Genomic DNA, 20,000 nt, shown 5'->3' with positions numbered 1-20,000 from the left:
AGGTTGTTGTTGCCGTTCTCTGTGTCTGTGTGCATGCGTGCGTGCGAGAGACGCCTGTTCACTGGCCTCAGTTTACTCCTTTACAGGGACGTACGTGTCTGTGTGTCTGTGTGTGTGTGTGTGTGTGCATGCGTGCACACGTTCGTCTCCCAGGGCTCAACTCACCTTGACATGGATGCGTTTACAGTGAGTGCAGTCGGGTAGGGGTGTCTGAAACCCCCTGTTGTGATTGGATAAACAGGTTGACCTTGCCTGCGAAGGAAGGAGGGAGGGGCGGGCGGGTGAGGTGAGGTGGAGGGGGAGAAAAGGAGAGAAGGTAAAAGAACAGAACTGACGGAAGAGAAGAAGGTAAAGCCCCCTGTCTCTCTCCTCTCTCCACCCAGAGACCCTTTATTCTCATTTGATCAGGACAAAAATCTAGGGGATTGCGGCGAGCAGATCAAAGTGAGGGGGAGAACTCTGAACAATTTGAATGCCACAAATCTTGATAGGAGTGGCTAATTAAATTTCATAACCCCGCGCTCGGTGTCGACAGAGCCGGGGCCCCCGTTCTCCCAGAGCTGGAACTAGGTGTTTTGTTGTGATAATTAAAGACGAAGCGCGGCTCCCTTTTAATGGAGCCGTCACGCTAATTGAGGTCTACACATCCAAAGACAAACAATAATGAATGTAAATTTATACCAAAATAAAGTGCGGCTGAATCAAAGGGCGCCGGCGCGGCGCTCGGGGCCTCTCCCGGTATTTAGATCGCGGTGAGAAAACATTAAATTAACAGAGCTTAATTTGTAGCCTTTTGTCATATTAACAAGTGTTGACAAGAGTTACCAGGGGAGAGCCCCCATGTGGAATTGTGGGTAAAATACTGGCAATCACGGTTCATTACTCTAATTGGACCATACAGAGACATGCAAAATAGTGTTTGCCATAAAGAAGCCAAGTTGGTGTATGGTGGGGGCCTGAGGTACATGCAATTTGGCTTCTGAGGCCTGGGAGTCAGTCAGAGGCTTTCTGTGGTTCAGGGAAGTGATGTAAGAGTCCCCTCTCTGGTCGTATGGTCAACCAGAGCTCTAACAGAGCCCAGACCAGTTGAAATAGAGATACCATGTCAGGACGAGGGGAGGAGAGAGACATGCAGCTTCTACAACTAAACAAAATGTTCCTATACACATATATATATACTAGTACAATATTATTACATTTTATAATAATGAACATGTAACACAGTAACATCAACATGTTTTAGTCATTTGTGCTGTAAACACGACCGTTAAGTCAGATGGCCATCAGTCTATACAGAATATGTGCTCCATACTATTACAGTAGATTAGCTTTGTCATTCACTCCATTCAGATGAGCGACTGCACTAGAAACAGATAGGAAGAATATTGTGTGTATATATATATATATTATATATATATATATATATATATATATATTTTTTTTTTTTTAAGTGGGCGTTACTTACTGTGGTACTAACCATCCTAGCGGATGGGGGATTTGGCCGACTGTGCCTGGCGACAGTGGATAATAAGGAGATATGTCTGGAGGATGTGGTGGCCTTGGGATTCCTGGAGGGAGAGAGAGAGAGAGAGAGAGAGAAGGAAATGAGTTATCAGATATCAAATTCTCTTATCAAACTAACATCTGTCACCATACAATATCTGACACAACTAGGGTTGGGATCCTTTAGGATTCTAACAATTCCGGTTCCTTAACGATTCCCTTTCACGGCCCGATTTAACTTTTCCAAAAGGGGGGTTCCAAATGGACCCTTAGGTCAACTTGGTTCCATTTGTACACCCTCTGAGTTATGGTGGTCCTCGAGAACCACCGGTATTGCAATTGTATAGCAGACATCAAGTCCAAATACCATCTCTGACAGTGTGATAAACCGATGCCTGGAATGGAACCTACTCTGGGTTCCTCAATGTTGGATCCAGTTCCTCCGGCTTCTGGATCCCAACCCTATTCACAACCCAACGAGTGCACAGAGCGGCTGATGAAGAGGAGTAGGAGGAGCAGATGGGGGAACCCCCCCTCCCCCTTCCCCCTGCTCCTGTGTTCACAATGTACACACGGTGCTAAAATCACGCCACCTGATCAAAGGCCTTTGAGGCGACAGCGGCACGTGTTGGTGGAGGGAGAGGGCTTTACACCAGCATCATCATTCTTGTTGCAATTTGTCTACTGAATCAGTAGATTAACCATGGGAAACTATTGATGTTTCAGGAGCGAGCGAAACGCAATACTGTGACGGTTTTTATAACAAGACACAAGTTCGGTGCGCAAGGTGGGTCACCACGAGCCGCCGATCCTGCTCTCTCCCTGTAGCGAGGGCATTTCACGGTTGCATCTCGAATAGTCCAGCTTAGTCCCTGCATTTAACAACACCTGTCCACCTTGGGGACATCGATCACCAAAACGTCACCACTCGCTTTCCATGGCAGCTGAGAGGCAGAGAAAAGAAACGTCATCAGCGGGCCGCGCTGAATGAAAATGCCCCGAGAAAAAGGTTCATGTTACTGTACATGTTCTGCATTGAAAATAACTCTTTCATGACAAAGGGAATACTGGATGAGCAGAAAAAGCGTAGCCTGGTAACAGAGGGACTTTTCTTTGCAAGGGGCATTCTGTTACATCTGGCCTGCTGTTGCAGCTGTTGCTGGAGTGCAGTTTTGGAGCCAGTAAGCGGAGCAAGTTGAGCAGTTCCACAGAGCCGAGGTCTGCTCTCACAAATCAGTCCTCGACGGCTGAGCGACCACACCCAGAGTCCCGGAGTTGGAGCCAGGTATGCAAACAGCAACGAGACAGGGGCCAAAGTTTCCCGCCAGTGTTCGACAACGGCTGCCTGTGGAACAGTTTGTGTCCAGAGTGGACATATTTACTAGGCTGCGTCCAAATGTAGCATTTAAATATAAAGACGGCAAAATAAAGACAGGATATGGGCAAAGCAGATGTTTTTTTTTTTTAAAGGACCTGCTTATCTCTGCATTACTGTGTTAACTAAGGCAAGTTACGTCAACAGAAAAGCCCACCGGCGACATTATCACATTGCAGTGTTCCAAGTCCTAGCATAGCTCATTCATTAATTAAACACTAAGCTCAATTAAGCAGCACCATTAAGCAGTACATTAAACAGCAGCTGGGCTCGTTATTGGCCCTTTGTGAGGACGATCTTAATATGGGAACATTATTACCTAAAAACAAATTACCAAAATCCACTAGAGACCACTGGATAAAAGCAGGACATAATTCACCACACTGAAAGTACATTAACCTGAAAGGCTGTGCGTTTCCCAGGGAAAATAAATAACGAGAGGAAATGTTTTGACAAAATTGTCGTGGAAATGAAGTGAAATTGCTCAAAAAATATAAGTTGAATGGTTGTGGGAGTAGGGGCTGTGGGCAGGTCCCGCTCCCTTTTCGTCAACCCAGTCCAAAACATTTTTCATCAAATCCATAACTAATGACAGCAGTGCTGCATCCATAACACATGGGGTTTTTCAACTTGGTGGGTCCCTTGTCACAAGGATGTGGAGAGAATGTGTCTCCTTTCCAACACACAGCAGCAAACAGCCTGCCGTGACTTTTCAGTGAACCTGAGCATCAGTAGAGAATTACATTTTAGGCTGGCAAAGGAGGAAAAGATGAAAAAGAAAAAAAAAAAGATGAAGAAGAGATATCCCAAGGTATCCCTTCATGAGATGATAAGTTTATTTGGTAGACTTAGAGCAGGGGGTTAGCAAATCTTTCAATGCCAAAAACCCCAAAATAGCCATAGCCGCTGGCTGCAGCAGCCGCCCTATAGAGCGTCGCAGTCCCGCCCCCTCGAGAGACCCGGAAAACAAATCCCTGTTAATTTTCCTCATAGACTTTTCAGAAAGTATTTATTTAAAGACGTTTACGCCGCGAACAAAGTCAACTCTTGTCGTGACAAATCATGACAATAAACACAATGTTTTGGGCCAAACAAAGAATTAGAAAGTAGAAAAAAACTTTTTGTTGTTGTTTTTCTTCTTTGTAATTATTTGTTTGGTCCAAAATATTGTGTTGTTGTCATGATTTGTCACGACTTGGCTTCGTACGACGCTTGAAAAGTCTTTAATTAAATACTTTATGAAATGTCTGGGATTAATTTCCTGGGCCTAGCGTCGTCATGAAAGGGGGCGGGACTGCGACGCTCTAAGTATACGGCTTAAGTAAGAATCACATCACGGTGTGAGCTTGTAAGGTTGTTATTTAGCCATTTCTAAAATTACATGATTGTATTTGTATTTTTTTAATTTACCTTTTTACGATCCCCCCCCCCCTTTTCCTCTTTACAAATGGCCTATCTGGTGCCCCTCCCTTGAGAGCTGCGGCCTCCACTGTGAGACCTGTCACTTGTAGGAATGAATGGCAGACAGTGTGTGCGTGCGTGCGTGCATGTTGAGTCAACTCGTACCTGTTTTTGGATCCACGTCTGACTGTAGGTGGGGTGGTGGGTTCCCCGGTGTGAAGTGCTCATTGCTGTACGTAATCAGAGGCGTGAGCGGGTGCACATGGTGAGGGTGCTGTACCACTGGGACCTTATTAGACTGAACGAGAGAGAAGGAGGGAGTGAGAGAGAGAAGGAGAGAGAGAGAGAGAGAGAGAGAGAGAGAGGGGGGGGGAAGGAGGGAGAGAAAAAAGAGAAGGCCTGGGTGTTAATATTTGGGTTAGGGGGTAGGAGATTGCAGGCGCCTGCCACAGAATTACATCTTGGCTGAGAGGGAAGGCTCTCGTCGCAACAAGGCCTATCAAATTCTGGATGCTGTCTGCGGGCCAAACCAACCACGCCACCACAGTGAAAATAGTGCGGTTTGTAATTAAGAACACTTCTGTGGTGTCACCCCCGGAATCCAGTAATGCAATCTAAACGGATTGAGGGCTGGCTGGCGGGGCGGAGGGAGGAGGGGGGGGGTGTTGCTGCCATTTCACATTCAGAGCTGGTACGTGTGACGAGGGACCGCTAACCACCGCGGTGGCGGTGATCGATCAATCTGCAAACCACTAAATCAAGCCAGCGCGTGTAAATCCAGTCATTAGCAGCGGCAGTCAGCGTTCTCCTCTCCTCTCTCCCCTCCTCCTCCTCCTCCTCGCTGCTCCCCCTATCCCCCCAGGGTCTGCTTCACACAGGATAGGCACTATTGTAATAAAAGGGGTAAAGACTGGAGCAAAAAAAAGAAAAAACGAGGGGTTTGGGCTGGTGGGTGGGAGGCAAGAAAATCCATTTCTGCATTTTGGCCAAATTAGTTTAAGCAATGTAATCTGCTTTTTGTGCTCCTAAGTGGTGTAGACTCCCCCCTCTCTTTTTCCTTTTCAATTAGCCAAAGATTACAGTGGCGCTTTAGGGGTCTGTGTGTGTGTGTGTGTGTGTGTGTGTGTGTGTGTGTGTGTGTGTGTGTGTGTGTGTGGAGCCGTGGGCCCGATGTTAACCACAGCTCAGCCGCACTCATCAGCCCCCCCCCCCCACACACACACACAGTCCCCAACCACAAGATAACCAGATTAGCGCTCCTCTGACTCTCACCTCTTTATCCACACTTCCTCAGACTGCCCTCAGCAGACCAACAAGCACCGCTAATCAGGCTTATCATAACATGAATGATGGGCTCAGCTCCGTGTGAGAGTCTGGATGCGTGTGTCTGCATATATGTGTGTGTGTGTGTGTGTGTGTGTGTGTGTGTGTGTGTGTGTGTGTGACATGTGCGTGTTTGTTCAGTCGGGCTCTCGTCCAGCCCAAACAGCCCTCATTAGTACTAGCAGCCCAAACCCAGACTGAGGGCTAAAGAAAACCACCGTGGCACGTTTCCAATGGACGCTGAAGGCGCGTTAATGGGACTAGATGTTGGCAGGGGGGCATACATACATAGATAGATACACGCACACGCATGCATACATGCATCATGCATACGTAAGACGCTACATGTTCGGGGCCCAACGCTCATTGACTATACAAATGCAGGAAGCCGTGAAGCCCAGGGCCAGATAAACGCGTGCGGAGCTTAATATAATGAAACCCAATCATCTCCGCGGGCCGCTCCAGGCTTAAGCCCCCCCTGATTTATACTTAGCTGCGCGCTGGTGTCTCCCGCCGCCCGCAAATAGCCTCGGCCTAAAAGCCTGCGACACGGCGCGGACGTCCGGGACACCACCGTGTGACTAAGTATAAACCGGGGGCTTACGAGAGAAACAACACACTGCATAGCTGCTTCAGTAGCTCTGCCGCTGAAGCCTCATCCACCCACCATTTGGTGGGCAAATTCTAACACGGGTGATTGAAGCACCCGCACCCACACCCCCCATCCCACTGACTGTATGGAGGGAGCGTACGAGGCTGCCGATTCTAAACCTCAATCCTCTAGCGAGGAGAAGAAGGGTGGGAGCGAGGGGGTATATAGAGAGAGAGAGGGGGTATGGGGGTGTATTCCCTATTGCCATGGTCCCAATGAAACATTAATGAAGCCCAGGAGAACTCCAGGGAGACGGAGAGAGGAGGACCCATGGGACTCATTCACAGCCCTGAGCTGAAAAGACCATGAGAGAGAGAGAGAGAGAGAGAGAGAGAGAGAGTGAGAGAGAGAGAGAGAGAGAGAGAGAGAGAGAGAGAGAGAGAGAGAGAGAGAGAGAGAGATGCAAAGGGGAGGTGTGTGTCTGTGTGTGTGTGGGGGGGGGGGGCGCGCATTGGTAGAATAGATCTCATTAAAAAGGAACACAAACCGAGGCATTCCTTCCTGCTATGACGACGCCTCCTGATCTGATCTACACATCTAGGATACATTTATATACAGACAGAGAAATAAGGAAAAGAAAAGAGAGAAGCAGAGATGATGTAAATCACTGGAGTCGTGCCAGCTGCCACACACCTCCGATGACCTGGCCTGGACGTCCCTCTTTCGGTCTCCCCCCCCCCCCCCCTCTCATAACCTCCTTTGCAGCCCTTCCTGTCCCTGTGCGCTCCTCCCCTCCTCAGTAATGATGTGAAAGAATGTTGTCAATTCTCTCGCCGCTGAAAGGCTTTAGTGGCCATTTAAATGGGTTCTTTTGTCCGCGGGGCCCTGGCCATTGAGAGGACAGTTCACCGCGCTCATCCACTGAGCCCACATTTAGACAGAGGGTGAGAGAGTGAGAGAGAGACAGAGTGAGAGAGAGACACGCACACAGACTGAGAGAGAGAGAGAGAGAGAGAGAGAGAGAGAGAGAGAGGAGAGAAGCCAACCAATTTACATCATAGTCACTTGGCTACCAGAGCACGCTTTTTTGGGGGGGCTGAAAAGCTCAGAGCAATATGCAACAGTCTGGCTCTGCAGTTCTCAACCTGCGGTCTGGGGCCCACTTTGTGGGCCGTGAGGATATAGCAAGTGGGCCCACAAAATGTATTGATAACATTATTAAATTCAATTAAATAAAATCACACCCGTGTGAAGTGAGGGGTGGTCTTGTCGTCGTACATCATCCAATAAAAAATAAATATACTTCATGAATTCATTTGTCAATTTATCTTATCCATGATACAATGTTTAAAAAAACTCATCTGTTCACCATGACCATGTAAGATGACAACTGAATTTGTGATATATATATCAGCCCAGAGCTGAATTAAAACAGTTGCACTGTGTTTAGAAAAGCCGCTGCCCCTCAAAAATCACACCCGTGTGAAGTGAGGGGCGCTCATATCTTTCCGGCCAATCAAACTTTGCATCCTCAGGTCACCTTCGTCTTAAATGTTTGTGTTATGCAATGTTTGTGTTTGCACTCACACTAAAAGCTGGACATAGGAAATGTCAGTGTTTGTTCTCTTAAAACCTTAAAAATTATAATACGAACTTAAAGTATACTACATTGGTTCCATTGATCTAAGCCAGAACAGTCCATTATCCATCAGTAATCATTAAAATGCACGTGGCCCACCTATCTGACCACTTGGCTACTTCTAGCCACTGTCCTTTCCTCTAATCACCTATCTTACAGATATAAGAGGGGAAAGAAGTTCCACCACATGCTACACCGCAAAGTCCTGAATGTTCATTTCAATGTTTAGAGTGAGTCACGATAACGGGCGTCCAAAATGCTCAAGACCGTCAATACCGTACGTCAAATAGTTCCACTTATGTGTACATTTCAGATGTGCTCATAGTGTACAATCTGATTCTCTAAACATCGTAACTTTTAAAAGTGCATCACAAATGGTTCGTTCTGCTGCAATCTCTACTGTGCCGCTTGTGTTTGCTGCTAACTTTGAGGAACTATTAAGAGGCTCCATTAACCGCCATTGCTGTCTACTGCATGTTATACAGGATATCACTTCATCACTCACAACTCACGTTGACACAGAGCGTTGTCTCCTGGGTGTTACAGGTCTTCGCCAGGCTTGTTCCCAAATCCCACAATCCCACAATCCCAGTGATGTACAACTTACACCTACTGTACACACACAAGCACCTGCCTGGGCAGAGAGCCCTGCAGACCCTGGGTCAGTGTGAAGGTGCACCTGCCTGGTCAGAGGGCCCTGCAGACCCTGGGTCAGTGTGAAGGTGCACCTGCCTGGTCAGAGGGCCCTGCAGACCCTGGGTCAGTGTGAAGGTGCACCTGCCTGGTCAGAGGGCCCTGCAGACCCTGGGTCAGTGTGAAGGTGCACCTGCCTGGGCAGAGGGCCCTGCAGACCCTGGGTCAGTGTGAAGGTGCACCTGCCTGGACAGAGGGCCCTGCAGACCCCTGGGACCGGTCCAGGGAACACAGTGCAACAAAGGCCACCTACGTGGGAGTCTTCACTCACTTCACTCCGACAAAAGACAAAACGAGACAAAGATAACTTCCTGCATGTCCGACCTGCTCGCCACCCCCCCTCATTAGAAGTATACAACTATACACAAGTACATGTTGTCAAAGACACACACACACCCCCACCACACACACACACACACACACACAGCTGTGCAATATTTCCAAGTGTCCACATTTGGCAGATTTACAGTCCCCAAAATAGCACAGCAGCTGAATATAAGACAACACACACACACACGTCATCACTGGTTGACCCCTGACCTTTAGAAAGTATCTCCAGCCACCCAACCACAGGAGGCCTCCCATAGGTTCACTGGCCACAGACAACTACGCAGAGGGGGCGAAAAAAAACCTCACATCCTGTTCTCTCTCTCTCTCTCTCTCTCCCTCTCTCAGAGATGTTCTCTCTCTCTCTCTCCCTCCCTCTCTCAGAGATGTTCATTCATCCTGTTCTCTCTCTCTCTCTCCCTCTCTCAGAGATTTCAGGAATCAATAAAAAAGCCTTTCTGTGTTGCGAGCAGCAGCACCTGGAGTGATACATTTGTGACTATAGGTAAAAACAAATGCACGCAGGAACCTACAGGCACTTCTGCAGGCCTGTGATGTGGACAAATGAACGGCCTTCATCTCAGCCCTCTGGGGGGCTGAGAAAGTGACAGCAGGGCAGAGGGACTGAGAGAGATAGAGAGACAGAGAGAGAGAGAGAGAGAGGGAAGAGGGGGGGGGAGGTGGGGTGGGGGTCCCCGACAGGAAAAAGCTGTTGCCCTTGCATTTCCGCCCGGTGGCACCTCCCAGCGCCAATCTGAGACCTAAATGTGAAGGTGGTTGACCTTGCTGACCTGTGGGTTTAGGGCGGCGGAGAGAAGGGACGGCAGGGGTAGTGGGGGGGGCACGACAGCACTGGAGGCCCCATAAGGCCTCTTTCTCTCTCCCTCTCCCTCTCTCTGCTTTATGTCATGATATGATGAGTTGTCACAGGGGCTCGCGGGGGGCTCTAATGAGCTGTAGTGGGTTGGGGGCCGGAGGAAGGAGGACAGGACCGCGAGCGAGAGACAGAGAGAGAGACGTGACGTGTGGTGGGGGCTGACAGCATGGTGATGGATGGGGGTGTGGGGGGGCTCTCTCAGACCTGCAAATTCCAAAGCAAGCAGAAAGGGCTGCCTGAGCGCCCCCCTGCGTCCAAAGGCACCGTGCACCATGCATAAAGCACGTGTACGTACGCACGCACGCACGCACGCACGCACAGGCACACAGTGTCAGGAAGAATGATTTGTGTTTGTGTTTGCCGGAGAGGAGGAGGAGATTACAACGAATAGTACAAACTGCTGCCATCAGTGTGAATGAATTCAGATGTTTGCCTTGATGGAATCTCCAGCTCCTCTGCAAAAGAGTTTGTCCTTGGGGAGGAAGAATACCCGAGTACTGCCCCCTCCAGGCTGGAGATCTTAATCTGTGAGCAAACGTACCAGCGTCGTGCCAGCCTGCACACACACACACACACACACACACACACACACACACACACACACACACACACACACACACACACACACACACACACACACACACACACACACACACACACACACACACACACACACACACGTACTCGTACACACGCTCAAAATATTACCTTTAGCACCGAGTTCAATCAATGTCAACCCGATCAAAACATGTCAATCAAAAGTCATCACTCAACCTCAACATCTTAGGACATGCGCCCACGCATCTGAGATTTCTCAGAGCCAAAATGTGACTATATATTACTTTACATAACAAAATCTATATTTATATTTATTTCTGGATTAATAAGGAGGAAAATCCTTGTGAAATTACAAAAGGAGAATGGCGTGATGAAAAAGGCATTTAGATTTAGGGGCTGATATGCTACAGAAGAGAAATTTTATGTCTCGCCGGTACCCAGATTATCGGCTATTTTCACTACTTCTTAAACATTTGTTTTCTAATTAATGGAGTTTCTCAAACTTTTCTTGGATTTCTTCATGAAAGGATTGAAAAGAATAATGCTTTTTTTGGAATGCTTTTTTTTTTTTTTAATTGTTTAAAAAAATAATTAAAAACTAAAATGTAGGAAAACATAAATAAAGTGACCCATAACAATGTGTCGGCACGACCCACAAATGGGTCCGGCCCCACTGTTTTGGTGCGACACAGAGAGGTGTTGATCAGTCTTCTCACAGAGACAGGAGAGACACGGCGTCTCGGAGGGCCGAGGGGGGGCTCCCGAGACCACGGCGTATTTAAAAGTTAATCTATTCACTTTGCTGCACTGACACGCCGGCTGCTTGATCAGAGCGGCGAACAAAAATATTATGTGGGCCAGAGCCTTTTACTCCCCCCCCCCCCACCCCCCCCCCCCCCACCCCCCCCCCCCCATCTCCTACCGGCAGCATGCGAGTCATTCAGCACCATTTTAGCTTTTCTTGCCATCTTCCCGTCATCAAATAGAATTGCAGAGAGAGGGGACTCGTTGCTAATGTGTCGCGGAAAAATAAAACCGTGCTGAAAATTGCTTATATATATATACTGTATATACGTACATTGAGTGATGTTGGGTTGTACTCTCTAAATAACACGCGTGTGCGCCAAATCCTTTTTATTGTAATATGGTGAACAGCCCTTTGAGTTGTCCTACCCGACTTAGAGGAGCCTAATTTATCGCTTGCCGAAAACAACGGATCTACAAGCCAACATATGTAGATCAACTGTTTTAGGCAAGTCAACTGAATGTCGGGGGAAATTACACATTGGAATTTGGATCATCCGCAAAAGTGTCCGCAAAATACATGTTTATTTCACGTAAAAAAAAACAAGTTCTAATTATAATATTCTATAATATAAGTATTTTCTCCAATTGTTTATCTGCGAGCGCCTAAGGAAATGATATAAGAACGCAATTATTTGTGGCATCAAATATCATCAGCTTGTCAGTCAGTGTTTACTAGAATATAAAATGAAAAAAGCACACTATCACAAGCTAACACACCGAAGATGAATAATGCAACGCGCGCACGCACACACACACACACACACACACACACACACACACACACACACACACACACACACACACACACACGCATGCATGCACACCCACACACCTGCTCCAATAATAGAATATACCAGATAAGAAACGATCTTTAAAAGCAGATGGCCACCAGTGCCAGTCCTACTCTCCCCCCACCCCCCCACCCTTTCTACCACCAGCAGCACCAAGATGCTACGTGAACCTGTCTTGTGCTACGACTTTAATGATAAGATAAACAGCTGCAACAGAGAGAGAGGGATGGAGAGGGGGAAAGAGAGAGAGAGAGAGAGAGAGAAGCAGGGGGGGTAGTTGCAGTGTTAACTCACCCAGCTGCTGAGATTAAGGTGCCACTGCCACCCTCCCACCTGCCGGAGGAGAGAGAGTGCGAGGGCCTCGGAGCTCCCGGCTCCCTGCTCGCCTCCCCTCTCCTCCTCCGGCCCGACCAGCGCTCCATCCATGGGGTGCATGACCCCGACCTGCCCCTCACCACCACCACCACCAACAACACCCGCGCCTCCCCCCGTTCCGGCCTGAGAAAAGCCTGCCCGATAATTCTCCAGTGGCGTGCCTGCGCCCTCGTGGGTGTGCGAGTGTGGAGCACCCAGGCTGGCCATGAGAGTGTGTGTGTTGTGTTGTCTACACCCCCTGCTGTGTTCCCGTGATCCGACGGACGACCATTGTTCCCTTAAGGTTGTGTCATTAGAGGACGTAGTAGCGGTTGGGTGTTGAAGGGGGGGGGGGGCCTAAGGCCTAGTCTTGCTACTCTCACACACACACACACACACACACACACACACACACACACACTCTGAATGAATGACACTCATTCCCCGACAGTCAAACAAACAAACAAACCCACCGCGCCACAGCCCAGAATCCTTTGCTCTGTAAACCACGGCAGACCACCGGCGCTATCTCCTCTTCATCGCCGGGGGGGAGAAAGGTTTTGACGACGACAGGAAGCACTAGCAGTGACACTGCGTGAGTGCATGAGTGAGAAAAACATTATATATCTATATATATTATTAGTGATGCACCGAATATTCGGCCGCAGAAAATATTCGGCAGAAAATATTCGGCAGAAAATTGCATTTTCTGAAGTTTTTCTGAAAATGCATTTTCAGAAAATATATCACTGAATAGTGTACGCAATTAATGCATTCAAAAGAGCTGAATAAATGTTTTATGGACCCATAATAGTGATTATTATTTAAGTTAAGTTTTACGATAACCTTTTATTTTGCCATAAATCAGGTACGGCCATGACAGCAATGGTAGGAAAATATATATATAATATGAATCATATTCAGATATTCTGTAGTCGGTTTTCGGCCAACTGTTTCCTATATTCGGTATTCAGTTTCGGCCAAGAATTTCCTTTTCGGTGCATCCCTAATATATTTTTATATAAACACACACACACACACACACACACACACACACACACACACACACACGATGTATACTACACACAAATTTATATTTTGTTAATAATAATATGTTTGTGTGTGAGTGTTTCTAAGAATAATGTATTGTGTGTGTGTGTGTGTGTGTGTGTGTGTGTGTGTGTGTGTGTGTGTGCGCGCGCACGCACGCGCATATATGTGTGTGCGTGCCTTGCTGTGCCTCCAGGACGCCCAGAGTTGAACTGGCAGCTTGAAAAGCGTTGGCTACAACAAGGTAAAGCGAGCGAAGGGAGAGACAGAGACAAAGACGAGAGAAGAAGGCAACAGAAAGAGATAGGAGAGAAACAAGAGAAAGATCGAGAAACTAGACACAACAACATGCACAAAGGGAGGGCAGGCTCAGCAAAGTGTGACCAACAGTCATTTATCTATGTGATATCCCACCCCCCCCCCCCCACCACCATCTCTCAGGACTTGGCATCTACAGTAACTCTGCTTGGCATCTACTCAGCTTTCTTTCCTTCTTACAAAAATAAAATAAATTATCCACTTTAACCCTGGTGTCCCAAAAAATATATTCAATTTGTCAAGAGTTTCCGAAATGTTTCTAATTATTCCTATATATACACACAAGTATATATATATTTTAAATAGCCAGTCTACCAACTCAAAACGAGTCCCAGCCGAACTATAAAGTAGGGCTTAAGTGGTTAACCATAACCACATTAGCCAAAAATAGCTGATCTACAAGTTGTGAGCGGCTTGTAGATTGGCTATTTTTGGCAAAGAGATTTGGTCTGGAGAGAGGAAAAAATTATACAGTGTTTAAGACACTGTATTCACAGAATGTGGGATATATGGTAGGACTCTTCTCTCCTCTCCACCTGAGCGGTCCCTGTCGGCTCCTCTGACGGCGGACCAATCCACAAGCCCCTCTGCTCTCTTTCCCTCTACAATGATTTTGGTTCACGTATTAGCTCCAATATTGAACTGCTCCTGTGGAGGAGAGCGGCTTAAGGGTTTTTGACCAGGTGCAAAAGGACAAGCCAGAAAATGTGGCTGGCTGACTGTATTGGTGTGCACAGAAATTAAGGCTGCAATTAACGTTTAATGTTCCGTTATCCGGTTACAATAGCATGTACTCTTGTGGTCTTTTATGTGGTCATGGTCTCTTTAGAAAAAAATGGTAATTCAACAGAGGTGCTTTACCAATACATCTATATTATTGTGTGTGTGTGTGTGTGTGTGTGTGTGTGTGTGTGTGTGTGTGTGTGTGTGTGTGTGTGTGTGTGTGTGTCACACACACACACACACACACACACACACACACACACACACACACACACGTTTGAAGAAGTGCAGAAATATCCGTTTAAAGATTATTATTATTAGATTATTTTCAACTGATTGATGCCATGACATGACATTATATTTCCCTTAATCAGAAATGCATGTCTCAATACTGTATTATTGGTGAAAAAATATCTAATTACAATAATAACCACTTCAATGTTGATTATAGAGGAAATTCACTTTAAACAATTAATCGATTAATTCATTCATGAACAAATGTCTCTTAATTTCTCCCTTATTAACGCAACACACAAGGATTGTCTATAAATTGTACAGGGTTAAGAATAATTTATACTATCAAAATTAAATTACAGAAATCAGGCCATCAAAACACAAATTGTTTCTCCAGTAAAGACAAGGTGGATTTGAAAAGTTCACAGCAACCCTTTTTCTTTTCCTTCTTTCTTTCCCTGTACTTTATCTGTCCGTGTGTCAGAATTAGCATCCTGCTTCTCTCCTGGCTTGCAGCAGGCAGTCCTGAGGCCCTTAATGCCAAAACAAAAGCCCTGGGAATGTCCTTTACACGACTTGGACAATAGCGCCGGGGCTCCGGCTTGACAAGTAAAAGAGCCCCCGACAAGGTGGCGGCTAATTGCCTCCCCTCCCTCCATTCATCCGGCCCGCCACACTCCTGCCACCCTCCTTTTGTCCCCCATGCACTTTCTTAAGTAAACTGCCAGTTCGCAGGCGAGTGATGGACAGCTCCCAATCACCTCCGCCACAATGGCATCCAAGCCACAAACACAGAAGACAGGGGGAAGAAAAAAATGAAGAAAAAAAAGCCCATAGGCCTGTGTTACTGTCTCACATGCTCGCACGACACCAGAAAAGTGCACAACAAAAAGTTTGTCGAGGGAAGAAAAATAAAAAACTAGTCGAAATAAAAGCACAAATGACTGTAAACACAAGTTCCAACTTCAATGTGTTGACCCCCTAGCATGCAGCTTCAGCAGGAAGACACCAGTGTTTTATACAAATACATTTAGAGAAAAATGTTATAATATTACAATAAATACATACCATTTTCAAGGATTGAATGATCTTTCAAATAAAGATCATGTTGTAAAAGAATGCTCCAATACTTGAATTAAATCAAAGGATTTTGATTTGGATGCTAACAGAAATGTGTACAGTGGCTGTTAAATTGTGTGGAATTATTCAAATATCACACACACAAAAATTACAACAACTGTATTTAATTCACCACATAATTGGTCATTAACTAGATATGAAATAAAGATTGTTGTTTGCAAGCTAATGAAAGGTAACAGTATTTTAGTTTGATGTCATGGAGTAATACACTCGCTGTCAGGCTGTCAAGACAAAGCAATCAAACACTGCCTTTCATTACCCAAATTGTCAATCTGTCACTTAGCAACATAACCATTATAAATTGGCAAACGGAAGCCACAGAAATATCTGCAAATTAAATCAATCTAAAAAAATAAAAAATAAATGTAAAAGCACAACGACCGAGCGGAAGAACAAAGCACAGGTTGACATTATGAAGCTAAAGATTGAAAAAAGGCTTACCATTTAAAAGAGCTGTAACGCAGGCTGCTGCTCGGTTCCTGGTTTAAACAAGCATGCTGGCACTCGCCGCGGTGCACTAGACTCCAAACAGACTCCCATCACCATGTCATCCCACTAATCCACTGGGGGGCAGCACCTCATCTACGGCAGCCCCTCGCTAACGCCCGATGGGTTAAGCCGATAAGAGAGCGTCCGCGAGCCCAGGAACGCCGACGTTAGACGCCTCGGCCAGCCACGTCCAAGCTCCCACACAGCGGAGCCCGAGCACGGAGCGCCAAGGCGAGCGGACGGACAGAACTGCTCACTCTCAGCCCCCTCATTACACACACACACATACACACACACACACACACACGCAACACACACTGCTCCGATCCTCTCCAACACTGACCGGGAGTCCCTTGCTCCCCCTCACCCATCTTCATATCCCCCCCAAATAGACCCTTTTGTGTCCATCTCTCTTTTCTTTGATAAGTTGAAAGAACAACCACGAAAAAAGAGGGAGAGAAAGAGTGCGGGAGCAGACCGACGCTTTCATTGGGCTGCTTGGCTGACATAAAGGTAGTGGAGTGCTGTCTATAGGAGTTGCCCCTAACTTGGCTAAACTCAAGCAGCAGGGTGTCGCTTGTCATGTCACTAATCCCCAAAACTAGCCACGCTCCATTCACCGCTAGTCGCACTAAATTATATACAAAATCAAAAACACAAACGAAGGGCAAAAAAAGAGAAATGTGTCACCGAAAAAAGAAAAAGGAAGGAACTAGAGAAAGTAATGCGATCGGGGCTGAGCGTTGTGCGGCATCGGTCCTAACCCCCATCGGTAGCCTCGTATTTTGATTCCGGGCGCCCGGGAAAATACAGCCGCACAAAAGACAACTTAAGGAAGAAAAAGAAAAAAACATTTATCACCGAAAGAGCCCGTCACACTGTTCTCGCTTTAGCACCTCCAACTTCTCCCGCCTGGACTCTCTAAAGACAAAATGACAGGAGGGGAAAGGAAGCCCCCGACTCCAAAGGCAAACACGCCAGACAAGAAGCCAACAACAGCAGCTAAAACAATAACAAAAATACCAATAGATGGAAACAAGACCCTGCCTCGTCTTGTGGAGGAGCTGGCAGTGGAGGAGAAAATTCAAGCCGGCCAACTGGTGGCTCGACGAGAGGAAGCCTCTCTTAAAGCCGTGATCCGACCATCCACCATACCACCGCTGTGAGCCTTTTAACCACAGCAAGAAAAAAATGACTATTGATCTTCAAATGGCGATAATTGAAAAGATCAAAAAGATTAAACAAAAAAAAGTGGAGAATGTGCTGACTTACCATGTTAGGCTCCTTTTTCTGCAAGTTTTTTTTTGTTTAAATAAAAATATAAAAATATATATATTCGCTCAAAAGATGCGGCATTGGAGGTGTCAAATTTTCGCAGCAGCCTCTTGATCGTATTACTTCCGCAGTCTCGGCTTCCAATGCGTCTGAACTTTTTCCCTTTCTCTTTTATTTTGTTTGTGGTACCTAGCCTTTTTTTCCCCTGCTTAAGACTTTAAAAGCCTTCAGCTCAGTAAAGCAGCACAAATTATCTTGCCACCTTGCGCAGCTCTGATGCTTTGGCCGCTAACTTTGGAAGGCCCTTTACCACTGCATCAAAATTAGCATTGTCAAAGCAGTTAATGAATATTAATATTGTATTTGTCATTGGAGCTGGCCCATTGCTGAACTCCAAGTCATCCATCAGGGACAAGATTAAGCACACAATTATTTCTGACTGACAGGGACCAAATCTGGAAGATTTTTTTTCCTCTCCTCCAACAATTTAAAGAAAAAGACACAACATCATCTTACGGTACCTCCCGGGAGACAAGACAAGATTAATACACTTTTAATGAAGCAAGATTTCATTGTGCGTGAGCTGCAGGAACCTCCGAGAAGGGGAAAAAAGATGAGTGGGGAAATAGAAATATTTTGACTCATAATTTTAGCCATTATTTAAGCATTGAAATCACAAATTGCAAGCGCTTTTGATGACAGCAGACAACATTTATATTTCAAGGCGTCAGTCACCTTCCCCCCCTCTTTTTGATAAAAAAAACGAAGGAATCATTATCTTTGATTTTTTTCCCCCTTTTTTTCTCTCTCTCTTTTTTTTAATGAAGAGGTGGATTTCTTGCTTTCTTCTGACCAAGGTGCAAAATGTAAAAAAAAACATACAGGTGTTGCGAATAACACCAGCGCTAAATTTGGCATAAAAGATTCATGACTTTTTCGTGCCTTAAAAAGACCTCCAGCGTTCTTGCCGGAGCCCGGCGCAGAGAGCCGAGGACCACACAGAGAGCCTCCGTTAGCACCACCCCGCTACCAGTCTTTTAGCCCCGACCGGGAGCCTTCTCTCTCTCTCTGCATCTCCAACACCATCAACATCAACGGCAAGCAGCCAGTTCCAGCTCTGTGGCTTACCACACAAACCGTTATCTACAACTGTCAGACGCAGCACTTTGTGCAATTTTGCACAGCACAATGCACAATTTGTTTTTGATCGCTCCTAAGGAACAAAAGGCGAAAAAAAAAATCACACCACACCACTGAACCTCAATCGTTTTCGGGAACGTCCCACTAAAATATTCAAAATGCATTTTCCCCAAAAACATGTGCCTCAATCACCCAGCATCCTTACCTGTACCTGCCTCGGAACATTTAACAGATAGCATGCCATCTAAGTTTACTCCGTGCCTCTGTCCCCCCCAAAAGCATTGCAGCAGCTTTTGCTTAGTTTAGAAAATGCAAACCTCAAGCCACAACGTCTTTTGTCTACGACACTGTGGGAAATTTGACTCAAACACAAAGTCAAGTCTAGCGTACGGCCCGAGAGCACTTCCCCATCCATTATCTGACGCCGCAAACTGCTTTTCTCTGCATTTCACTTATTCATGCCAGGGTTCACGAGCAAATTCAGTCTTATTTATATCACGTTAAGACTAATTTTCACCCCGGCTCCCGAAGAACACAACTAGAAGAAGAAAGTGAAAAGCACAGAGGGGGGTGTGTGTAAAAAGAAACAACAAAAACACAGATGTGGACCAGCAATAGTGAATGTGTGTGAGTTCATGGGGGTCAAGCTGTGGGCTCACCTTGGAGCGTTGGGCCCCTGCTGACCACCCTGTCGGCACCCTAATACCATTAGCAACCCTCAGATGAACATACTAAATTGACCCGTTGTTCTCCAGGTGCTGATCCGGCCTAGACCAGACACCGCTATCACAGCCCCCGTATACAGATGGTGCTCGCTTTTACCGAAAATAAAAAAGGGCAGATTAGAGAGCGCGCCGCAACATTTTCTTATTTCTCCAAAAGCCGTCGGCATTGCGAAGATTTGTTTTGTTTGTTTTAAGATCGCACTTTTTTTTCTCCACTCCCTTCAAATATATATATCTTTGAATCTCATTGATTGTTTTTTTTTATATATATATATATATATATATTTATATTTATATATTTAAGTCTGAAGATCTCGGGTGATCAGTTCAGAAATAAATTACTTAATTAAAAATGATATTGATTCAATTTAACAAATTGAAAACAAAATTGATTTAGCCACCAAAATTTGTATTTTTACAAAAAAAAAATTGTTCACGTTAAGAAATAAATTACAATTAATTTAAAATAACACATTCATTACTGAATTGATTTAATTTTGTATAATTCACTATAATTTTAACGGCAATAGAATCTGAATTAATATAAACCCAAGAAACTCTGCTTTGGTGTGAGGGAATGCGTAAATTCTCATATAATTGCTCTGACAAAAGCACACAGGCCAATTAATTAGGCGTTCGCACGAGGCCGTCTATGAAAATAGGCAC

At 45.9% G+C, this 20,000-nt stretch overlaps 1 protein-coding gene across 14 annotated transcripts in view; it reads right to left on the bottom strand.

Annotated features, from left to right (window-relative positions):
• The window catches only part of tcf7l2 (transcription factor 7 like 2), a 117,184-nt gene that overhangs the window by 15,276 nt on the left and 81,908 nt on the right, over nucleotides 1-20,000 (bottom strand). For all 14 annotated transcript variants that reach the window (XM_080788825.1, XM_080788831.1, XM_080788835.1 and 11 more), the window contains 3 exons: nucleotides 4,445-4,577; nucleotides 1,466-1,568; nucleotides 166-252 (listed from right to left, as the gene is read on the bottom strand). In XM_080788825.1, the coding sequence (XP_080644951.1) occupies nucleotides 166-252; nucleotides 1,466-1,568; nucleotides 4,445-4,577 (323 nt within the window). The remainder of the gene's footprint in view (nucleotides 1-165; nucleotides 253-1,465; nucleotides 1,569-4,444; nucleotides 4,578-20,000) is intronic.

The sequence above is a fragment of the Protomyctophum bolini genome (genome assembly GCF_963924005.1).
Source record: "Protomyctophum bolini genome assembly, chromosome: 18".
Taxonomy (NCBI): domain Eukaryota; kingdom Metazoa; phylum Chordata; class Actinopteri; order Myctophiformes; family Myctophidae; genus Protomyctophum; species Protomyctophum bolini.
Note: the sequence above shows the minus strand (reverse complement) of the source record. Positions and strands in the feature narration are given on the sequence as shown.